Source organism: Papilio machaon, chromosome 28, assembly GCF_912999745.1.
Source record: "Papilio machaon chromosome 28, ilPapMach1.1, whole genome shotgun sequence".
NCBI classification, from domain to species: Eukaryota; Metazoa; Arthropoda; class Insecta; order Lepidoptera; family Papilionidae; genus Papilio; species Papilio machaon.
The window spans coordinates 4,090,116-4,115,909 of NC_060013.1; the positions used below are offsets into that span (position 1 = coordinate 4,090,116).

Consider the following 25,794-nt stretch of genomic DNA (forward strand, 5'->3'; position numbering starts at 1 on the left):
TTGCATACTTTGAAAGCTAATTAGGAATATTATTTTGACAATCCGATAACTTTTTTCAACAAATTTTTTTTTTCGTATCTTTCATAAATCCTAAACCACCAGCATTATTATTATTTTAAGCTAGATCTTTCTCTTATAATGCTATATTTAATACTAATTTTACAGAATCAATTCTAGCAATCCTTCTAAACATACTAAAAGTATTAATTTCTATAATTTATACAACAGATATATCAATTTTCATACATTTAGTAATTTTGATGTATGGAATTTCATGACTATTATATTTTTGTATGGAGAAAACTTTATATTGAATTATAACCCAAATACTTTTTGAAAATTTCGTTTAATAACAGATAAAACAGTATTACCTGGATAAGCAAGAAACCTGTAAAGTGAGAGTCATTGTATGGTCCCGACGGACAACTTCCTCAAGCGAGAAACTTGTTTAACCCATTCAGGACCAAAAGATATCCAAGTCTAAATATACAAAACAATATTTTAGCTAGAATAAATTACCACAGTTTTTTTTACCATTCAGAAACAAATTTGTTGCTTTGGACATACATTTTGACATTCAGAAAAAAAATTACAATTAAATAATAATAGAACAATACGCCACTTTACAAGAACAACGTGATATTTTTTAAACCACAACTTTAGAGGAGAACAATTTTAAACATTTAAATGTTGATAAATTCTAAAATTTTGATAATTTTACCGTCGGAAAATAATAAAATTGTTGCGGTAATTAATGTGTAAAATTAATTTATCAACGCTTAAATGTTTAAAATTGCTCTCCTGTAAAGTTGTGGTTTTAAAAATATCACGATGTTCTTGTAAAGAAGCGAATAGATAACAATTTTGGTCGAATGGAGAAATATTTCCCTTGAGCATGAAAGGGTTAAGAAAGAAACATTTATGAGCAAGAAAAAATCTATATTTTGATTCTCACTTATCTAGGTTCGACTGTAGTTGTTTTATTTAAAATATCAGATTTATTATAAACATAGTTAGGATTGCCAGGTCGCTACACCTACTAGCCGTTACATTTGGGTAGAAAGGTCGGACACAATATATTATTTAGAATTTTGTCTCAGTATTAATAGGTACACTCTCGTTTGGGAAATGTAAAAAGCCTAACAAAAGCCGGAAAACCATTTATTTTGGCCGGACACGCAATCAAAAAGCCTAAATGTCCGGCTTTATACAGACGCCTGGCAACGCTAGACATAGTTAACATTCTTTACAGTTCTAGGAATAGTTACGAATTTAGATCATAAATCTAGATTTTCGGTGATGATTTAAATTTAATGCATTGCACATAAATGAATTCATTAATTTATATATTAATGTACATTTGTCTGTTTGTGTTTTATTTTTAAAAATTGTGACAACTTTGTAAGGATATTCCGAGAACACTAAATAGCTAAAATTTTCTTTACCTTACATGCTTTAGTTAGATGTCAGATGTAAAAAAACCTATATGGAAAGTGTATTTTTAATTCGTTTTTAGATGTGCTAGGAATACGCCAAAATCCAGTCTCTGCCCACCCTTCTAGGTTATAAGCGTGAGTTATTTTCAATTTGCACTGACACTATTTCAATATTTTCGACTTTACACTCATTTTTAGATATCACTGCACTAGTTCACTTCACTTCCGCACTTGTACAGGTCCTAGGTTCTAGACCTAGGTCTAGAAGCCCTCCTGGTAGGCCTTGGAGTCGAGCCTGGCCTGCAGGAGCTCGAGCTGACGACGAGCCTCGCATTGTGGAAAATTATTCAACTCATAATACTGCGGTGCTATTTTGAGTAACCACTCCGCTGCAAAGATAAGAAAAAAATAGAGATTTAGAAGTAGAACAACATTTATAAATTTACTAGATGTCGCCAACGACTCCGTCTGCGCGGTATCAAAAAAAAACTTAATAAGTAGTCTATGTGTTCTACCAGACTATGTTCTACATCTGTGACAAATTTCATCAAGTTATGTTGAGCCATTCCGGAGATACCTTCTAACAAACATCCATACATCTAAGCATTTTTTTAATATTACAAGTTGTCAAACGAGCAAGCGGCCACATAAATTCACCGAAATGACGAAGCGATTTTAATCTATCTATATAAAAGAAAGTCGTGTTAGTTACACTATTTATAACTCAAGAACGGCTGAATCTATTTGACTGAAAATTGGTGGGCAGGTAGCTTAGAACCAGGAAACGGACATAGGATAATTTTTACCCCGTTTTCTATTCCACGCGGACGGAGTCGCGGGTAAAAGCTAGTTAAAAAAAACACATACAGCTTATGTAATATATTGATTATTTTGGATTCTAATTAATTTCACTTTTGGGGCCTTCTTTTTATTATCTAGATGTTAATCTTACTAAAATTATAAATGCAAATGTTTAGATGTATGTTAGAAGTTATCTCCGGAACGTCTCAACATATCTTGATAAAATATGTCACAAATGTAGAATATAGTCTGGAAGAACACATAGACTACTTATTAAGTTTTTCAATTCTAAATACTAATAATATTAAACTATAAATTTCCTTTTTCTCTCATTAACATCATCAGGTACCGGTCATTTGTCAGAGCATTACCCGACCCCGTTACTTTATCTCTTGCTATTTAATATTACGATCACATACACTTTACATTTATATTTATTTTCAACCTTGAAGCTGGCGAAATCATCATAAAAAAAAAACCATAAGATCTAATATTAATTTAAAAAAAAAAAGTTTTTGTTTAAATCATCGCGGACAGAGTCACGGGCGAAAACTAGTATATATATAAACACTTACGTTTAATATCTGTCACTGTACGTATATAATTCTTTGTTGTGAGTACAAATTCATTATATATAACCCAATCTGGTTTATGATCTAGACATGTGGACGGATGAAGCTGTACCACTTGGTTATCTTTTACAGTCAGATAATGACCGGTGCGTTCCAAATGTGCCACCTGGAAAACAAATACAGTTTAAACTCTTTATAACGTTATCCTTTATAACAATAAACTCCCTGTAACGTTGAAGTGAGCCCAACTTTGGTTGGTTTGCGTTAAAACCCACATATTGAAACACTCTTTATAGCGATACGCCATTCTCTATTACGAAGAAATGTATTCATATTTGTAGACAGTAAATATTTATTATCGGTATTATTGTTTATGTTATGTTATCTTGTTAATTTGGTTGTTTTTTGTTCACTCCATATAACGACAACTCTCTATAACGACCAAAAAATGCTCAGTCCCTTGAGTTTCGTTATAAAGAGTTTACACTGTATTACTAATATAAATGCAAAAATTTTAGATGGATGGATGGAGTTAGTAACATGGATTACTATGTGGTATAATATATGCTAAAAATAGTAAAAAGGTAAGTAGGAAATATAGATTTTTTTACTTATTTGAATTTGTAATTGCTGTAACATTTTAAAATACACTTCATCATCATCATCAGCTCACTATACATCCACACTGAGGTGCTCGGAGTCTACCCTAAGTTAGATATGTCTAGGTCATAGTCAACTATAGCCAAGTGTGGGTTGACTTCACACATATCATTGAATTTCTTCTCAGATATGTGCAGCATCACAATGTTTTCCTTCATCGTAAGAACATCAGATAAATGTACATATGTAACTCTAAAAACACATTGTTACATGTCGGGATTCGAACCCGGGAGCTGCAGATTGCAAATCAAGTACTTAACTTTTGATCCACTGACTCTTAAAATATCACTTAAATACTAAAATTCAAGATGGAAAAGAAAACTAAGCAAATGACAACTTATAAGACAAAATCTGTTTAACATTTACCTGCATAAAGAATCCATTGACGAGCGCTTTTCTTATATTGATATAGTAATCTTTGCTTGTAAACTCTGTGCTTGTCCGTTTTAAATTAAATCTGAAATATATAATATGTTAAACTTACTACATATAATATGACTATTCCAACGAAAATAATGAAAGATTGTTATCAAAAAGATGTATATAACATAAACAAAATTAAAAGAAAAACTTTTTAAAAACAAACTTTCTCGGTAGCTTTAGATGTATGTTTGTTTGAATGTATCTCCGGAACGTCTCAACGGATTTTAATTAAATTTGTCACGGATGTAGAACATATATCGGAAGAACACATAGACTACTTATAAAACTTTTACTTAATGCCATTCGGACAAAGTCACTGGCGACAGCTAGTTTTGAAATAATTGTAAAGAAATATAAATTCAAAATATTTAATATGTATTATTTCTTATATGGAGCATTGGTGACTCAGGGATTAAGTACTTGACTTGCAATCTGCAGGTCCTGAATTCGAATCCCGCCATGTACCAATGTGTTTTTCTGATGTTCTTACTGTGAAGGAAAACATCGTGATGCTGCACATATCTGAGAAGAAATTCAATGATATATGTGAAGTCAACCCGCACTTGTCTATAATTGACTATGACCTAGTCATATCTAACTTAGGCTCCGAGCACCTCAGTGTGGATGTATAGTGAGCTGATGATGATGAGATTCTACCTGTCCATGATCCTGCTGAGCTGCTGCCGCACATTATCACCAGACTTTAGAGAACGGTAGTTGATGAAGTTGTCATAACACCAGTGGGGATCCTCCATGTCTATACACAAACATACATCTTAATCTTATATATAAAATTCTCGTGTCACGGGGTTCGAACTTGAACTCCTCCGAAACGGCTTCACCGATTCTCATGAAATTTTGTGAGCATATTCAGTAGCTCTGAGAATCGGACAACATCTATTTTTCATACCCCCCCCCCCATTTTTTAACTGCGCGCGGACGGAGTCGCGGGCGACAGCTAGTAATATTATAAATGCGAATGTTTAGATGGATGGATGTTAAATATCTTCGGAACGGTTCAGATCTCAATGAAATTTGTCATAAATGTAGACCAACAAGAACATAGACTTCTGCAATTTTTTTTTCAAATCCCGTTCAGACAGAGTCGCTGTCTACAGCTAGTGTTACATACATAAATACTATGCCCTCATACACATATATTATGATAATTTCAGTCTACAAGTCAGTAAGTAAGAAACATTAGTAGACTCCAACAACAACATCTGTTACACATCTCACCCGCTCTAATACTAAGACCACCGGAGTACCGGAGACCTAATTTTAGTCCTCTTTCTCTTCCCAGTCTTTTCTTATAAGGAAAGGATGGGAAGAGGAAGTAGATTTGTTAGAGTAGACAATGCAAATGGGAAATATTTTAATTTTGTGACCTTCCTCCGTTACTTAGATTTTGGTAATGCATAAGCAATTAAGGATGTCTATGGGCAGCGGTCTTTTCACTATTTCGGAGAAATCAGGTGACCACTTACTCATACTTATGATATAAAAAAAACACAGAAGACAGTTGTGTGACTAAGTCTGATGTCGGAGGATTAATTTTAGTTCTTTCTTTCCTTAAGAAAAAAAAAACACCTAAATTAAGTCTAAGTTTAAAAACTAAGTCTTACTCTGTTTAAACGCGTGGTAGACATTGAGCAATGTGAGATGATCTCCGTCAATATGAGCAAAACGCATCTTCGCCTCATCAGCCGCCTTCCGAGCCTCGTTAGGTCGAACAAAACATTGCGGCACTGGAATATGTCATACATAAATTATTATCTTTTCAGATTAGTCAGAAATTATCTAATATATAAAATTCTCGTGTCACAGTTTTCATCACCGTACTCCTCCGAAACGGCTTCACCGATTCTCATGAAATTTTGTGAGCATTTTCAGTAGGTCTGAGAATCGGCCAACATCTATTTTTCATAACCCCCCCCCCCCAAATTTAGTTTTTTTTTTAACAGCGCGCGGACGGAGTCGCGGGCGACAACTAGTAAATCTATATAAAAACTTGTTCAATAACAATCCCATTAAATCTTTACAGAAAAAAAAAACGGAGACAAAAATTAACTTAACCAAAGGAAAAAATATTTGTTTTAAATTAAATTTTTCTAACACGGAAATTGTTAAAAGGTATATATCCGGAACAGCTCAACGGCTCTTGATGAAACTTTGTACAGATGTAGAAAATATTCTGGAAGAATTAATAGGCTATTTATTAAGTTTTTTTTAAATTCCACACAGACGGTGTCGCAGGTAAAAGCTGGTAATAAAAGATTTAACCCTACCCCCTTTTTAAAAATAAGCATATTACTATGAGGTATTAAACAATATGGTATCTCACCAGACAGCATAGCGGTGATGGATAGTATCTCATTGGAGCAGTTGTGATTGCAGCTGGCGATGAGCATCTTAGCCAGCTGAGGGTCCAGAGGGAACTCCGCCATCACAGCACCCAGATCTGTCAAGTTGCCGTCATCATCTGCAATAAGAATGGAAATCAACCATTAATCTTACTAATATTATAAATGTGAATATTTAGATGGATGGATGTTTTTTTGAAGATATCTCCGGAACGACTAAAAGGATCTTGATGAAATTTAGCACAGATATAGAACATAATCTGGAAGAACACATAGGTTACTTATTAAGTTTTTTTTACATTCCGTACAGACGGAATCGCGTGTGACAGCTAGTATAATAAAACTTACCGAGTGCAGCGAGATAGTTCAATAATTCCAGTGCACGCATCAGGGTCTCTGGAGCGGGCGGGTCCATGAAGTCAAAGTGCACGAGATCGTCGATACCCAGCTTCTTCAGCTGCAAAACTACAGATCCTAAATTTGATCTGCAACGCAATGCGGGCAGGGTATTAGATGTTGACTAACTCTATACATTACACCTACGGCCTATTTGTTACATTCTGCTTGTTAATTACTAAATCTATTAAAACCAACTGATTCATTAATTACGGAAAATATAAATTGAATTACAACTTTAACTTCAAAATTACAATAGAATGGACAAACATAACATGTGGAACAGTTGTCAAACTTTCTATATGTTTGTTTAATGAGCGTCAGTGGCTCAGGGGTTAAGCATTTGACTTGCAATCTGCAATTCCTGGGTTCGAATCCCGCCATGTATCAATGTGTTTTTCAATTTACATATGTACATTTATCTGATGTTCTTACTGTGAAGGAAAACATTGTGATGCTGCACATATCTGAGAAGAAATTCAATGATATGTGTGAAGTCAACTCGCACTGGGCTATAGTTGACTATGACCTAGTCATATCTAACTCAGGGTAGGCTCCGAGCACCTCAGTGGGGATATATAGTGAGCTGATGATGCAATTTCAATGCAAATGATGGATTATTTTACTTCAAAGATTATTTTAGATCGTTTTTTTACATACAAAAGGACTATATTTCACTTTATAAACTTTTGCTTTAGTCATTTTCGCATTACATAAGCTTATATAAGGTTACAATGTTAAAATAAATAAATAAAGAATTCATATACAAAACCATGTGATCCAATCACCTCAGAATCTCCGGATAAGTATTATCTTGCATTTCATTCTTGTAAGCTTTCTCCGTATAAAGCCTGAAACACTTCCCCGGTCTCGTACGTCCCGCACGACCTGCCCTCTGCTGAGCTGATGCCTTACTGATCGGTGAGACCAGCAAAGATTCCACTCTGATACGAGGATTGTATACCTTCTGCTTTGCAAAACCTGGATCTATCACAAACACTACACCGTCTATAGTTAATGAAGTTTCAGCTATATTAGTTGAGACGACTACTTTACGCCCTATCGCTCCATTAGGTCGATTAGGAGGAGCCGGTTCAAAAATCCTTTGCTGCAAGTTAGGTGGCAATGTAGAGTACAGCGGAATGCACTTCAATTCACCAGCATCCGGACCTAAGTTGTCAATCTCTCGTTTTATCCGTTTACATGCGTCCTCAATCTCTTCTTGACCGGTTAAAAACAGCAAAATATCACCAGCAATCTCTTCACACAAATGTATTTGTATGACTGTCCGTATAGCCGCTTCTAAATAATCTCGTTCAGGTTGAGGCGTGTAGAATATTTCTACAGGATGCGTTCGACCTGGTACATTCATCAACGGTGCGTTATCAAAGTACTGCTGGAATTTACCAGCATCTAATGTCGCAGACATGATAACTAATTTCAAATCCGATCTCTGTTTAATCACTTCCTTCAATACACCCATCAGGATATCCGTTGCAAGAGTCCTTTCATGAGCTTCGTCAAGTAAAATTACTCTATACTGTTCGAGCATTGGGTCTGACATTGCTTCTCTAAGCAACATACCATCTGTCATATATTTCAAGACTGTTTGAGGACCGGAACAGTCTTCAAAACGAATGCTATAGCCGACTTGTTGGCCCAGCGCTACATCCATCTCCTCCGCAACTCTCTGTGCCACTGACATAGCTGCTACTCTTCTTGGCTGCGTACAAGCAACTCCTGTTGACTTCCCTGCTGTTACTGCAGCAAATTCCACCGACCACTGAGGTATCTGAGTTGTCTTTCCAGACCCTGTCTCACCAACCAATACTACACACTGATGAGTATTCAACAATCTCATGAAGTCGTTTTTATATTCCCATACAGGAAGTCCGAGTCGACGTCGAAGCAACTCGTGGTATCGCTGGGAATGTGGCAGTCCTGAAAAATTATTATTTAGAGAATTTATAACATGAATCAAGAATCTTACTAATATTATTAAAGCGAAAGTTTAGATGGATGTATGTGTGAAGTTAACTCCGGAACGGTTCAACAGATCTTGATGAAATTTGGCACAGATGTAGAACATAGTCTGGAAGAACACTTAGACTACTTATTACGTTTATTTGTAATTCCTCGGGGACGGACTCGCGGGCAACAGCTAGTATGTATAAAAATCATTCCATCCCAATAGTTCTTATAAGAAGTTACATTTCTTCAACAGATTAGTTGAATTATGTATCTGATATCTTGATATCTGAGTACTTAACTTCATGAACATGTAATTTTTTTTAATACAACAAGAGTTGATAAAATCAAAACTTTAAAATACAGTCAAAATCTGTTATAACGACATCGAAGGGACTACTCATATTGAGTCGTAAAAACCGATAGTTGTAACAACCGGTAACAGGTATTAATAGGAAAGATATGTAATAACATTCAGCCAGGACCTTTGATTTTGGTCAATTTAACCGGTATGTTGTTCTAAACGATGTCGCTATAAACGGTTTTGACTGTACATCTAAGTTATTCGATGATATGGAAAATGTTGCTTAGAATAACTTGTACTGAATAGAAGAAGTTGTCTCAGTGAATAGAAGAAAAATGGAGCACCTGTATGTGAGATCGAAAAAAATAATTTTACATTTCGCAAAAATGATGCATTTGCGTAATTTTTTTTGTCTGTATGTCTATACTCAAGTTTGTGTATGTTCCAGGATATCTCTAGAATGGCCGGACCGATTTTGACGGGACTTTAACAGGAAGAAAGCGGAAGCACGCGGGCATATTATAGACTACTTTTATGCGCTGACGAAGAAGAGGACGACCACTCAGTATTTTATAAGCATGTAAAATGTAATTACTGCCCCTTTTGTTGTTATAATCTTTACCATCCAGGTCTTTACACCAACCTGTATATGGATTTATTCCTGGCGTACTGGTAGTAGCTTGTGGTACCGCCATCGTGGTGCTCGCTGTATCTGATGATTCACTTGTAGTGCCTGCTTTCGCTGCTGCTGCAGCCTTTTCTTCCCTAAAAACAATTAATATTAACATATGTGTTGTGCAGTTGTAACAACTACAGCTGCATACTATAATTTTTTTTCACATATCTTGGTGGCTCTAAACCAGGGATTCCCAAAGGGGACGATATGGATTCCCAAAGGGGACGATATTGACCCCCTTCGAATTTAAAGCATTGCTAATTCTCACTCTGTCTTCTTCTATTGATCTAAGTCAGAATGAAAAATAATAGTAATAACAATAATTGATCTTAAAAGTAGATAATTTGGCCATGGGGGGGTCTGTGGAAACGGTTCATTTTGGAAAAGGGGGTTGCTTGTCAAACTAGTTTGGATATCCCTGCTCTAAACTTAGGTAGTTGCTGCACAGCGCAATGTTAGGTGTAGTGGGCATAATCGGATGCAATGGTAGGGTACTGCACAGCATGCCAGTGTCTTTGAGCCGCCAAGATAAAAAGACTAATACAATAGCAATAAACAATGGGTTGTAGCATCAATAACGTAATAATGTGTGGTATAGACTATTGGTTGTGGTTTCAAATCACATCCTTCAACTATTGTATTATGATTATAGTAACAGCCAATTACATTATACCTTTAATTTATTTTAATTCATATTCTAATATATAAACAAAATAGGATAAGTTAAAATCCAAGGAACCGCAATAGTTCTCTTAAGTTTCTCTCTAACTAGAGTTTCTTGCTTATAACGGTTTCACACTTATCCAGGTTAGACTGTACATAAAACAGGCACACTCGTACATCACATCACAACAAATAAGGTGAAAACCATGTCTTATTCCATTATAATTGGGTCATAATTATAAAATGTAAAACACATGGTGTGTGCTATTTATCAGATAAAAGATAAGAGAGCTTAATAAATATAAATTTGCGATATTTTTGCTCAATTCAGTTAATAGTTCAATTAGTCAATTTTATAGTTTTTTTTTGTGTTAATTGATTCTTGGACGTAAATTGATGTGGTAAGAATAGTAAATGTGTAGAATTTCGTAATTAAAATTAAAGATTTAAATAAAAAAAGTTGTAAATATTGACATAAAATGCGGTGCAATGACGGCGTATGAATTCAATATGTCCAGTGTAAAATTCATATTATGTGATAATTATAGTAAAACCCGTTTAATTTTTTTAAAGAAAACTAACATTACAGCTAGCGGCAATAAGAAAAACAAAGGAAATAACAAAAAGCATCGCATTACTAACACGTTGTAACTATATGGATACACACCTCTTCCTCTTAATGAAAGGGTCCATAACTTCAATTCTTCTTTTAGACATTTTTGCTAACACATATAACCTTTAAACAAACTCAAACACGTGAAAATTCTAAGAATTTCTACTGAAAAGAAACAGCTAACAAAATGGCGACCTATCTGATCTGTCCGCCGACCATTGATGTTTCAATAGACGTATTTATAGCACCAATGCAAACATATTTTGTTCACATCTGTTTTACGGAAACTAAATTCGCTATAATTAAAAGTAATTTTGAGAACATTCCATTTTAAACTTAAATTTTAATAGTAAATTTTTAAAAAACAAGAATAATTTTTTTTATTATATTTTATCCCTTCGGAGACGAAGGCACAATGTTTCAAATTCCTTTGTTTTTTCAATAAAATGTCAAGTGAAACGTTTCAATTCACTCAATAATATGGTCACAGTCAACTTTCAGTGCCGATAGAAAAAACCTTCCGCGGAATAGATTTATCTTAAATATTACGAACTTTTAAAACAAATTTCATTTAAAACAGCAACTTAATTTATTCTTTGAAAGTTGAAAAGAAACAATTTTGAAAATTCTCAAGACTTTAAAGCGTGAAACGAAACAGCGATAAATAAAAATGTCACAGAGACGTAGGAATTGCGTATTTTGGTTGCGTGCTAATTACTAAAAATAATTGTAAATTACTTTTGTAAATGTGTAAATAGCACCTGTAGTAATTCCATGTAAATATCGAAACGAATTTTTAAGAAAAGTTAGTGTTAATGTGAAGTGTGGAGTGTATATAATAATCTACATGCTATAAAAAGACGAATACGAGAAGATTATTAAACTCACACTAAGCGTCGCTCGATAACTCTTATAAAATAAAGTAGACGTGAGTAAACAATTTTTTAGTACAATTTTATTCCTTTTATAAGGAGTTTTCATGTGGGGTTGTTTTGCATTTTAGTTTCAAGATGGCGGATGTCTGCATAAGATTTGTTTATATTTGCATCAAATCTTTTTCAAATCATTAGCTCACTTTGTAAAATTGTAATCTTGACTTTAATAAATAATATAGGGACAAATATTTATTTATTCAAGTTCATAATTAAAGTTTTTTATTAGACGAGGTTAACAAACTTGTCTGAACTTGTCGCGATATTGGCACGACAGTCACCTCTTTTACATCTTCCAGGTAATCATGTTTTTTAATAAAGCCACAATTCTATAGTAAAACTGTTATTCAAATCTGACTTGAAAATTGCAAATTTATTGTGTATTATTTTGAATCAAAATTTATATTGAATACATTGAGCGGTGGCTCTGGGGTTAAGGACTTGACTTGCTATCTTGAATTCCTTCTTAGATGTGCGCAGGTTGCATCAAAATGTTTTCCTTCTCCATAAGAATGTTAGAGAAATGTACATATGTAAATCGAAAGTCGATACATTAGTACATGGCAGGATTTGAACCTAGTACCTGCAGATTACAAGTCTAGAGCTTAACCCCTGAGCCACCAACACTCCTTAAAAGACAAACGGATGGCTTTTAAAGGCACAAGTGTTGTAAAAATTGGCATTGCCTGTTATTAAACAATTGATGTCAAGCTAACAGTGAGTCAATTGCACATTAATTAGCGTAATGACTGTGTACAACCGCAATTGCGTTTATTAGAACAAGTTGTGACACAGTGTTGTGTGTTATTGTGTGTGAAATAAATTATCAACATAATTTAGTCACCAAAATTATGTACTAACTAGTTGTCACTTGCAACTCCATCTGCAAAATTAAATAAATTAAAATAAAAAACATTTAATTCAGATCGTTATAAGTCTATATATTGTTAGTAGAGTAATACTTATAACTATGTTAGTAAAATTAAAATTAAAATTGACAAAGTTATTTAAACATTTAATTCAAAAATCTGTTGTTTTGAGGCACCAGGCACATGGGTATATGTATGAACCCAGTGTCTCAAAACAGCAAATTCGGTTCTATTACCTACAACCACCAGGATATTGTTAGTACTCGAACGAACCCTACGCATTAGTGAGGCTGTCCATTTGAGGATTATGTACTATGCACAAAAATTAAGGAAAAACTTAGTTAAGTTACCCTATGTGTTCTTCGAGACTATATGCTACATCTGTGCCAAATTTCATCAAGATCCATTAAGATTTTTTTTTTTTTTTATATCATAAGGTGGCAAACGAGCAAACGGCCACCTGGTTTCGCCGCAATAGCGAGGCGACCGTTGCCCATAGACATCTGCAAATGCAGATGCGCTGCCTACCTTTAATCAACGGAGAAGAGGATGCACAGAAAGAGGATATTTCTCTTTCCTATGCGTCCCCTCCTCCGCCAAATCCACTTCCCCATCCCATCCTTTCCTAATAAGAAAAGGGTGGGAAGGGAAAGAGGACTAAAATTAGGCCTCCGGTACCACACTCATCAGACGAAACGCGGAATTGCTTCCACTTCACGCCTAAGATCATCCATCCATCCTTACATCTAAACATTCACATTTATATTAGTAAAACTAGTACTTGTCTCTAAATTGCCCATGCATCAACTATATATGAATTTCTTTAGGACCAAACTTAACATTTGTAATATAAACTTGAGTTAAAAAAAACTTTATTAGTAGCCTATGTGCTATTAGAGGCTCTTCTAATCCAAATGTCCTTACAGTGGTAGACGCCAGCAACAACAACATCTGTTGCACGAATTGGCCTCACTCAGTGAAATACCACGAACTCACAGAAGACAGACTTCAAGTGGAAGAAATTCTGCATTTCATCTGATGAGTGTTGTGCTGGAGGTCTAACTTTAGTCCTCTTTCCCTTCCCACCCTTTTCTTATAAGGAAAGTATGTGAAAGTGAAGTGGATCTGTTGGAGTAGGCGATGCATTTATCACATGCGAAATTATCTCATTTTTTGCATCCCTTCCTCTGTTGATGAAAGGTGGGCAAGGCATCAATAACGGATGTCTATGGGCGGCGGTCGCTCCGCTGTTACGGCAAGTTCAGGTGGCCGCTCGCTCATTTGCCAACTTATGATAAAAAAAAACATCTATTTGTCTTTTGCTTGATAATGTTTGTTGTAATTTTTTTTTATGGTTGCAGATGGTAGTTCGCTGGACGAACCTCTCATAGTACAAGAGTAAGCAACATGGGTCAACAGACTTCTAGGAAAAGTGAGTTATCCATTATATTATATACTTTAGTTAATGTTTTTGACTTGATCTGTGTGGAATTAAAAAAATAGTCTCTCACCTAGGTTTTTTATTATTATTTATTTATTTTTTATACAAAGAGATTTAACATAGAATTTTGTCTTGCCAAGCTGTAATACTTACCGGTTTTTCCTTAGGTTACTTATTTTTTTAAATTCCGCATGAACAGAGTCGCCTGCGACAGCTATTACAACGTACACAGTACCTTGTGTAGGTGGTGAATGCAGCTGCGGATGCGGCGCTTGGGACAGAAGACGTTACGCAGAGTCGCCCAGCAGTGTGCACAGATATGTCAGTGCTGTAACTGATAGGTATAGTATATTTAAAAGTATCCCTCCCCTAGATAAAGTATTTTGTACCTTGTTTAATATAAAAAAAAAATATTACTTGAACCAACGAGCTGCTTGTTGACTCGCAGCTCATCTCATAGGCAAGTATAAATTGAGCTGAACTCTGAGTCTGTTCACTGATCTGCTACACACAGGAGAACCATGAGCTAGTCTGTATGCCATCAATTTTATTAGAAATTATTATCATCATCATCAGCTCACTATTCATCCCCACTGACGAGCTTGAAACCTACCCAAGTTGAGGGTGACTAGGCCATAGTCAACCACGCTGGCCAAGTATGGGTTGACTTCACACATATCATTGAATTTCTTCTCAGATATGTGCAGCATCAAATTGGTACATGGCATGATTCGAACTCAGGACCTGCAGATTGCAAGTCAAGTGCTTAACCCATGAACCCATGTCTAATCTGTTCTTCATAGATTTTTATCCAATAAACCATGTTTACGATATCAGTTACCAAAGAAGTGATATTTTCAGATGGAATGGACGAGAGTGCGCCTGCCGGAGACGTAGATGGCGGAGGCCGGCATGTGTTTGCACAGCTTATAGACGTGTTAGTGACGACAGGTTAGTTAATTGAGAGATTTATCCGAGGTATAGATGAAATGGAACTTGTATGAAGTCATGAAAGTGGCCGAGTTGATAGGACCATAGATTGAAGAGTACATATAGTGTCTATATGTATTAAAAAAATTGGACTGACTATGTTTGGAAAAAAAATCTTATTTTAGCCAATAAAAAATGAAAAAGTAATTTTTTTATATTTGTCTGTCTGTTTTTCTGTCTCATGTGATATTAATGTCTTTGAAATAAAGTTTTTTTGTATCTATATACCATGTTAGATAGACAAATCAATTATTTTTATATACTAGTGGTCTTTCCAGTCGAAATTTGACTATAATTCACAGAAAAAGAGTTTTTTTCTTAATAGAAATAACTGTAAAGACTTTTTAGTTAATTTCTGTCTAGATGATTGTTCATTTATTCAGATTGGCTGCCGTCCTCACATTGGGAGCGAGGGATTTAAGACGTGAACTAGATGCTATTGTCTTAAATTCAGGTAAAACATTATGTATTTTTGTTATGTCTCATATCGGAGATAATAATGAATTTTTTTTAACAGGGGAATGACAAATTCCATACTAGTTGGTCATTATTTTTATATTACAAAGGTAACAAATGAGCAAGTGACCACCTAATTTCGCTGAAATAGCGAAGCAACATTTAATCAATGGAGGAGATGCACAGGAAGAAAATATTTCCCTTTCCTATGTGTCTCCTCTTCTGGAGGTTTAAAATTAGTTTTCTAATACCCACACTTATAACACTAGACTTGGAATTACTTCTATTTAAGTTATGTTTTTTATGTGCTCGTTAAATTACAAAGATGGAGGTACATTCAAGCAATAGATGTTGGCGTATAATACTGAAAAAAAGTTTTCTGTTGTGTGGTTTGTCTATATTTTGGTTTAAAGTAAGGTTTAAATTAATTGACTACATTTTTTTTTAGATAATGAATCAACCCGAGAAATTGAACCAAACGCTGAAGTTTACGTTCTCTCTGTCGCTCCAAGAACGTGAGTATTACATCGGATAGAACAACATCTAAATTTCTGACAATATTCAGTCGTAATAACCGATTTCAGTTATATAAATCCTTATTTAACTGGATTATTCATCATCAGCTCACTATATATCCCCACAGAGGGACTCGGAGTCTACCCCAAGTTAGGTATGACTATGTCATAGTCAACTATAGACAAGTGCGGGTTGACTTCACACATATCATTGAATTTCTTCTCAGATATGTGCAGCATCACAATGTTTTCCTTCATTGTAAGAATGTAGAATAAATGTACATTATACATGACAGAATTCGAACCCATGGCCTGTAGAGTGCTAGTTTTGTTTAACCACTGATCCACTATGCTCTAACCACATTTATAATATTAGTAATTTTCTTTAATTATTAAAAATTATGTCCATGTGAGTAATTTCATTGTTAAACTTCATAAAATTGATTTATATTACAGTGAGACGGAAACTGTACAAGAGTGTCATAGAAGTGAACTGACCACAGCCAATGATGGCTCTATAAGATTACATCCACACTTCCAAGTGAGTTATGTTGTGATGCTTTTTTATATGTTTTTCAGATGTCAAAATATTTTTATATAAATATATATGTGTTTCTTTCAGTTTCTTTAAAAAAAGAACAGCATAAAGTTGGTTATGTTTCGTATAGTTTGATTAGGTAATTAAAAAAAACTTAGTCTATGTGTTTTTACAGATTATGTACTATATCTGTGACAAATTTCATCAAAATATGTTGAGTTCTGGAGATAACTTCAAATAAACATACATACAAACATTCGCATCTATATATATAAAAGAAAGTCGTGTTACACTATTTATAACTCAAGAACGGCTGAATCGATTTGACTGAAAATTTGGTAGCTTAGAACCAGGAAACGGACATAGGGTAATTTTTACCCCGTTTTCTATTTTTCATTCCGCGCGGACGGAGTCGCGGGTAAAAGCTACTTTATAATATTAGTAAGATTAATATAGTGTTATACTAGCTTTTGACCGCAGCTTTGTTTATACAGAATTTAAAAAATATAGGTTTAAAATGATCTCATGTGTTACTCGAGACAATATGTTATATTGTTTCCCGAGTTATTGTATAAATATGTGAATGAAAAGTATCTCAAGAAAAATTACACATTTCTAGAACCATAAATAACTTATTTCTACTTCCAGATTGTTCTACATCTAGATGAAATTTCATAAAGATCTGTTGAACCGTTCCGGAGATAACTTCAAACATATATTCATATATACATTCGCATTTATATTAAGTTTGTTTGTATGTCCAGGTGGTGTGTGGTGGGGAGCTCCGGGCGCTGCTGCTGCGTGCCCCCGCGTTACCTCACACGCAACATGCACCCCTCGCACCTTTAGCACCCCTCGCACCCCTAGTGCAACTCACACCCCCCGCTAAAGTACACACACAGGTATGTATAGTTTAACTAAAGAGGCAACTTATAAATTTCAACCAACATGAGACAGTATAATGTAGAATTTAACAAAGATTATACATTTTGTTCGATACAGTCAAATATTAAACTAAACTCAACTAAAACATAAAATAAAACTTCTCAAAATTTCATTTCAACTGTAAAACTCTAATTCTTCCCGAAAATCCCAACTCAGCCATGAAATACAACTTTTCAAAATTTCATTTCAACTGTAAAACTCTAATTCTTCCCGAAAATCCCAACTTAACCATGAAATACAACTTCTCCAAATTTCATTTCAACTGTAAAACTCTAATTCTTCCCGAATATCCCAACTCAGCTATGAAATACAACTTCTCCAAATTTCATTTCAACTGTAAAACTCAAATTCTTCCCGAATATCCCAACTCAGCTATGAAATACAAATTCTCCAAATTTCATTTCAACTGTAAAATTCAAATTCTTCCCGAATATCCCAACTCAGCTATGAAATACAACTTCTCCAAATTTCATTTCAACTGTAAAACTCAAATTCTTCCCGAATATCCCAACTCAGCTATGAAATACAAATTCTCCAAATTTCATTTCAACTGTAAAACTCAAATTCTTCCCGAATATCCCAACTCAGCTATGAAATACAACTTTTCAAAATTTCATTTCAACTGTAAAACTCAAATTCTTCCCGAATATCCCAACTCAGCTATGAAATACAAATTCTCCAAATTTCATTTCAACTGTAAAACTCAAATTCTTCCCGAATATCCCAACTCAGCTATGAAATACAACTTTTCAAAATTTCATTTCAACTGTAAAACTCAAATTCTTCCCGAATATCCCAACTCAGCTATGAAATACAACTTCTCCAAATTTCATTTCAACTGTAAAACTCAAATTCTTCCCGAATATCCCAACTCAGCTATGAAATACAACTTCTCCAAATTTCATTTCAACTGTAAAACTCAAATTCTTCCCGAATATCCCAACTCAGCTATGAAATACAAATTCTCCAAATTTCATTTCAACTGTAAAATTCAAATTCTTCCCGAATATCCCAACTCAGCTATGAAATACAACTTCTCCAAATTTCATTTCAACTGTAAAACTCAAATTCTTCCCGAATATCCCAACTCAGCTATGAAATACAACTTCTCCAAATTTCATTTCAACTGTAAAACTCAAATTCTTCCCGAATATCCCAACTCAGCTATGAAATACAAATTCTCCAAATTTCATTTCAACTGTAAAACTCAAATTCTTCCCGAATATCCCAACTCAGCTATGAAATACAACTTTTCAAAATTTCATTTCAACTGTAAAACTCAAATTCTTCCCGAATATCCCAACTCAGCTATGAAATACAACTTCTCCAAATTTCATTTCAACTGTAAAACTCAAATTCTTCCCGAATATCCCAACTCAGCTATGAAATACAAATTCTCCAAATTTCATTTCAACTGTAAAACTCAAATTCTTCCCGAATATCCCAACTCAGCTATGAAATACAACTTTTCAAAATTTAATTTCAACTGTAAAACTCAAATTCTTCCCGAAAATCCCAACTCAGCTATGAAATACAACTTTTCAAAATTTCCTTTCAACTGTAAAACTCAAATTCTTCCCGAATATCCCAACTCAGCTATGAAATACAACTTTTCAAAATTTCATTTCAACTGTAAAACTCAAATTCTTCCCGAATATCCCAACTCAGCTATGAAATACAACTTCTCCAAATTTCATTTCAACTGTAAAACTCAAATTCTTCCCGAATATCCCAACTCAGCTATGAAATACAAATTCTCCAAATTTCATTTCAACTGTAAAACTCAAATTCTTCCCGAATATCCCAACTCAGCTATGAAATACAACTTTTCAAAATTTCATTTCAACTGTAAAACTCAAATTCTTCCCGAATATCCCAACTCAGCTATGAAATACAACTTCTCCAAATTTCATTTCAACTGTAAAACTCAAATTCTTCCCGAATATCCCAACTCAGCTATGAAATACAACTTTTCAAAATTTCATTTCAACTGTAAAACTCAAATTCTTCCCGAATATCCCAACTCAGCTATGAAATACAACTTCTCCAAATTTCATTTCAACTGTAAAACTCAAATTCTTCCCGAATATCCCAACTCAGCTATGAAATACAACTTTTCAAAATTTCATTTCAACTGTAAAACTCAAATTCTTCCCGAATATCCCAACTCAACTATGAAATACAACCGTATAAAAAAATCAACTAAAACATGAAACACAACTTCATCCCGAAATCTCAATTAATTCAATTGTGATCCAGGTGGACTACATCCACTGTCTGGTGCCGGATCTGCAGGAGATCACCGCCTGCTCCTTCTACTGGGGCAAGATGGACCGCTACGAGGCTGAACGTCTCCTCGACAACAAGCCTGAAGGTGACAGATATTTGTGTGCTAGTGAGAGGCAGACAGTTGTAGATATAGTTTCATAATCCGCCATTTTGTCAGCTCAGAATTGAAAAAAAAAATATCCTATAACATGCCCGAGTATATCAGCTATCTTACAGTGAAAGTCTTGTCAAAATAGATCCAGCCGTTCCGGAGATTACCTGGAACATATAGACTTCCTTTTTCATTTCCCATCCCTTTTCTTATAAGGAAAGGATGGGAAGGGGAGATGGATTTGATGGAGATGCATATGAAGGTTAAATATTCTCTTTTTCTACGTCTCCTTTGTCGTTTGAGGGTAGGCAACGCATCTGCAATTGTGAATGTCTATGGGCAGCGGTGTCTTCGCCATTTCGGCGAATTCCACCTTGCCACCTTGGAATATAAAAATAAAAAGACTGTTTATATATTTTTCAGACAGAAAGCCTGAAAGCCTGTTTATATATTTATAGACAGAAATTTAGAAATTTGTTTTTTTTCGTAATCATACAATAGATGGCGTTATTTATTAGAGCATCAGTCAATTGGTTTTTTTTTAAATTAATGTTGCGTTATTGATATTAGACTAGCTTTTATCCGCGACTCCGTCTGCTTGAATTTAAAAAAAACTTAATAAAAAGTCTATGTGTTCTTCCAGACTATGTTCTACATCTGTGACAAATTTCATCAAGATCTGTTGAGCCGTTCCGGAGATACCTTCAAACAAACATCTAAACATTCACATCTATTATATATATATAAAAAAAAAGTCGTGTTAGTTACACTATTTATGACTCAAGATTGGTCGAACTGATTTAGTTGAAAATTGATGGGGAGGTAGCTTAGAACCAGGAAACGGACATAGGAACTTTATCTTGTGTGCATTTTTTTATTCCTCGAACGGAGTCGCGGGTTAAAGCTAGTTTATAATATTAATATTAATTCTATCTGTCTTCAGGTACATTCCTGTTGCGTGACTCAGCTCAGGAGGAGCACCTGTTCTCTGTATCATTTCGTAAATATGGTAGATCTTTGCACGCCCGCATCGAGCACTACCAGCACAGGTTCAGCTTCGATTCCCATGATCCAGCTGTATTCGCAGCACCAACTGTCACCGGACTCATTGAACATTACAAGGTATAACAATATTCAAATATCTCCCATTATGTTAACTTCTATTATATCTTGTACAAGCTATCTTCTGTTTCATGTATATAGATATGTGCAATTAAAGATATATTTCCCCTTCCTATATGTCTTCTTATCTGTCAAAACTACTTCCCCCTTCCATTTTTATCTTAGTCTTAACAGACTGGTTGATGGTCAAGTAGATGCTGTGACCCTTTTCATTAAACGTCTCCATTCTTCTTGGATTACTGCTCTTTTTACATATGCAAGGGGATGTCTACTGCTTTTTGGTCTTTCCACCTCATCTATCTCGTACACTGATACTCCCTCTTTTACTTGTCCCTCAACTACTAACCCCAATTTTTTCCTCAACTACTAACTCCACTTTTACCTCAAGTATTAACCCCACTTTTCCCTCAACTACTAACCTCACTTCCCTCAACTACTAACCCCACTTTTCCCTCAACTACTAACCCCACTTTTCCCTCAACTATTAACCCCAGTTTTCCCTCAACTACTAAACCCCACTTTTCCCTCAACTACTAACCTCCAATTTTCCCTCAAGTATTAACCCCACTTTTCCCTCAACTACTAACTCCACTTTTCCCTCAACTACTAACCCCACTTTTCCCTCTACTACTAACCCCACTTTTCCCTCAACTACTAACTCCACTTTTTCCTCCACTACTAACCCCACTTTTCCCTCTACTACTAACCCCACTTTTCCCTCAACTACTAACCCCACTTTTCCTTCAACTATTAACCCCACTTTTCTCTCAACTACAAACACCACTTTTCCCTCAACTACTAACCCCACTTTTCCCTCGACTACTAAACCCCCATTTTTCCCTCAACTACTAACCCCACTTTTCCCTCAACTACTAACCCCATTTTCCCTCCACTAACCTCTTGTTGCATCAAATGAAAATGAAATGGCATCGACTACTTTTATAACTAAAAACCCTCTCTTTAGTCCCTGCCTTTGCTGAGCCTCCTTTTGCCACATCATCAACTTTTCTCATTACAGTTTTTGTATGTTTGATGTATGTAACAATGTTTTTTCTTTCTTTCTTAATACATATTTTATATGGATGATTTATTAAAATATCAGATTATCTGTTTTTGATGCGGGTAAAGATGGGTAGGGGAAGTGGATTTGGCGGAAGAGGGGACGCATAGAAAGGGCAAATATCCTCTTTCTGTGCGTCTCCTTATCCGTTGATTAACTAACGCATCTGCATTTATGGATGTCTATTTGTAACGGTCGCTTCGCTATTTCGGTGAATTTATGTAAAATGTATGTATGTATGTATGGCGAAAATATATTTTTTGCAGGATCCAGCTTGTGTTATGTTCTTTGAGCCGATGTTGACTGCGCCATTGCCTCGTACAGAACCATTCTCACTGCAGCAGTTGACGAGAGCAGTTATCGTCTCACATACAACATATGATGGTAACACTATTTATTATTTAGTGCTCATAAAAAAAAAACTTGTGAGTCGTCATGGGACGTCTAGCAGATGTGAAACATCGTGTGTGTACAATATGCATAAAATATTAAATAAATAAATGAATGAGTGAATGAATGAATGAATGAATGAATGAATTAATTAATTAATTAATTAATGAAAGAATGAATATATGAATAAATGGATGAATGAATTAATGAATGAACGAATGAATGGATGAATTAATGAATGACGAATGAATGATAGAATGAACGAATGAATGAATGAATCAATGAATATATGAATGAATGAATGAATAATAATAATAATAATATTAAATGTTATTAAAATAAAATATATATGTATACCTCAGTATAGCGTGGCGACCCGTCGCCACGGCAAGCGTCGCCAACCCAACGATTCGGTTTACAAGTGATCCTATAGATGTTTCACATCAAAAATACTAATAACATTCCTGTGTAGATTAGCTACCTTCCTGTAAAACTTTTATCAAAATCGGTCTAGACATTCCGGAGATTACATGTGACATATATACAGACAAATTTGTTTTTCATTATAGATATATCTTTACATCATCAGCTCATTATACATCCACATTTAGGGTCTCGGAGTCTACCTTAAGTTAGATATGTCTAGGACATAGTCAACCATAGCCCAGTGCGAGTTGACTTCACACATATCATTGAATTTCTTCTCAGATATGTACAGCATCACAATGTTTTCCTTCACAGTGAGAACATCAGATAAATGTACATATGTAAATCGAAAAACACAGGTACATGGCAGGATTTGAACCCAGGACTTGCAGATTGCAAGTCAAGTGAGAGCCCCTGAGCCACAGATGCTTTTAATACTTTAATTATAATTTCAATATATTAATTTAAAATTAATTTATCTTAAATTGTAAGTTGCTGCAGTGTTTCTGTTGATGTGAGATCTTGTCCTGCTCGAAGGATCATTTAAATAATAATATTTCTATATTGAAATAAGACTAGAATAGAATATATTTGTTTATTGTCACATAAAAACTACATAATCTTACTAATGTTATAAATGTTAATGTATAGATAGATATTTGTATGAAGTTATCTCCGGAATGTCTGAACGGAACTTGATGAAATTTATCACAGATGTAGAATATTCTAGAAGAATACTTAGACTATTTATTAATCTATATATTAAGATTATTAACCTTGCCTAAAGGGACACCTTTTAATGATATATTTTAGTTTTTATGTATTATATTTAATCTAATATTTTAATTTATAATATTAAACTAACATAAATAAGGTACATTTATCACTTTAATAAACACAAGATAAAGATTAATTTATAAAAATTAAAAGAAGTTAATTCGTATTATGATTATTAATCTATATCTATATATATAGTCAGAAAGTCGTGTTAGTTACACTATTTATAACTCAAGAACGGCTGAATCGATTTGACTGAAAATTGGTGGGCAGGTAGCTTAGAACCAGGAAAAGGACATAGGATAATTTTTACCCCGTTTTCTATTTTTTATTCCACGCGGACGGAGTCGCGGATAAAAGCTAGTTAAATATAAAACAAAATTAATACTAAACTAAAATATCTATACTTGGTCTAGATTTATTTGCATTGAATACACTCCGGAACTACTTTAACTATTTATAATTCAATATTGCCTAAATTATCCCCGTCTTATATAAGATAACTTTTTTATTTCTAGATTTTTTTAACCAAATTCTAGATTAGATTTCTATTCAGACAAATAAAAGAAGTGTTACTTCCAGGTGTGGAACAGCTCCCTCTACCGGCGAGACTGAGAGCATTCCTCAAGGAATATCATTACAGACAGCGTGTGCGCGTGCGCCGTCTCGAGCCAGATGTATATCTACCACATTGCTAGCACTGCCCACCCCGGATACAGGACCTCAGCTTGAGGTACTGATATCCGGGACAAAGGTACTACCCGAAGAGGTAGTTAACACTGCTATGATTTGAAGATCTCTGGATATTCAAAATTCAATGTAACAATTTATTTGATAATTAAGACCTGGACCTAAGGAGATAGAAATTACAAATTGTGGATAGAAGATTCTACCCGAAGAGGTAGTGAAACTGCTATGATTTGAAGATCTCTGGATATCCGAAGAGGTGGTTGAAATGTAACTATTTACTTGATAATTAAGACCTGGACCTAATGAGATAGAAATTACAAATTATGGATAGAAGATTCTACCCGAAGAGGTAGTGAAACTGCTATGGTATTGAAGATTTGGATATCCGAAGAGGTGGTTGAAATTCAATGTAACAATTTACTTGATAAGGTATTAAGACCTGGAATTAATGAGATAGAAATTATGGATAGAAGATTCTACCCGAAGAGGTAGTTAACACTGCTATGATTTAAAGATTTGGATATCCGAAGAGGTGATTGAAATTCAATGTAACAATTTATTTGATAATTAAGACCTGGACCTAATGAGATAGAAATTACAAATTATAGATAGAAGATTCTACCCGAAGAGGTAGTCTTAAGTGGGTATAGATTTATACGGAAGATGTTGGTACAGTTGAAGTGGTATTTCGTACACAGAAGACATGTTTGAAGTTGATCTCGAGCTGATATAAAATTTGTATTGGAATTATCCATACATGTATTGTATTAACAATCCGGGAACAATAATAAACTGTTACGTTAAATGGGGGGAAAGATTGTCTTTTGTGTGTTTTTTTGTCTATAGTCTAGAATGTTTTGAAGTTAATAGATATGTGAATTTTACTTTTTTCTCTATATTTTTAGTAAATGAATTTTTTTTTCGTTTTTCATCCAAAATGTAAATCCAAGATTAATGGATTGTTAAATTTTATTTATAGTATTATTTTGTAATGTATTTCATGAATTTTATAATTTGGAAAAATTAAACAAAAATGTTTTTTTTTTTAATCTCGAGAATGACGTACATTTTGACAGTTGACAGATGTCAGTGGACTTGAATCTGGAGTTATCTTACTTGGAGGGTTTTTCTCCCCATTTAAGACGTAAAGTTTGTCTCAGTGATTTAACTGCAGTTAGAATGGTTAAAATTTGCAGTTAAATTTAACTATAGTTTTTTTTTAGATGGAAAAATCTTATATCTTCGAAATTATCTGGAAATTGACTTGTATATATAAAATAAGTAATATATCTAGGTTCCTATGAACCTAATTGACTATTCAGATTAAATTAAATTATATAGTTTTTTAATATAATTTTTTTTTTAATTATTTAAGTTGAAGAATTTGT

General features: G+C 34.3%; 2 protein-coding genes across 5 annotated transcripts; one reads left to right on the forward strand and one right to left on the reverse strand.

Annotated features, from left to right (window-relative positions):
- Window positions 1–1,330: 1,330 nt before the first annotated feature.
- On the reverse strand, window positions 1,331–11,084 carry LOC106709225 (putative pre-mRNA-splicing factor ATP-dependent RNA helicase PRP1). The gene is made up of 10 exons (XM_045684931.1): window positions 10,930–11,084; window positions 9,567–9,688; window positions 7,440–8,592; window positions 6,604–6,740; window positions 6,237–6,374; window positions 5,518–5,640; window positions 4,550–4,649; window positions 3,836–3,926; window positions 2,813–2,975; window positions 1,331–1,825 (listed from the first exon to the last, which is right to left on the reverse strand). The coding sequence occupies exons 1-10, from the start codon at window positions 10,977–10,979 to the stop codon at window positions 1,698–1,700; spliced, it is 2,205 nt and encodes a 734-aa protein (XP_045540887.1). The 5' UTR covers window positions 10,980–11,084; the 3' UTR covers window positions 1,331–1,697.
- A 694-nt stretch (window positions 11,085–11,778) lies between these two features.
- Window positions 11,779–24,667, forward strand: LOC106709310 (cytokine-inducible SH2-containing protein). Of its 4 annotated transcripts, none has more exons than XM_045684983.1 (12): window positions 11,779–11,803; window positions 14,038–14,108; window positions 14,317–14,458; window positions 14,979–15,068; window positions 15,491–15,561; window positions 16,012–16,078; window positions 16,535–16,619; window positions 17,381–17,518; window positions 19,821–19,935; window positions 20,885–21,063; window positions 22,390–22,507; window positions 24,299–24,667. In XM_045684983.1, the coding sequence occupies exons 2-12, from the start codon at window positions 14,084–14,086 to the stop codon at window positions 24,412–24,414; spliced, it is 1,146 nt and encodes a 381-aa protein (XP_045540939.1). In that variant the 5' UTR covers window positions 11,779–11,803; window positions 14,038–14,083; the 3' UTR covers window positions 24,415–24,667. The 4 variants fall into 4 exon arrangements, with proteins under 4 accessions (XP_045540939.1, XP_045540942.1, XP_045540943.1 ...); XM_045684986.1 differs by having other exon boundaries at window positions 14,350–14,458; XM_045684987.1 differs by having other exon boundaries at window positions 14,362–14,458.
- The last annotated feature ends 1,127 nt before the right edge of the window (window positions 24,668–25,794 follow it).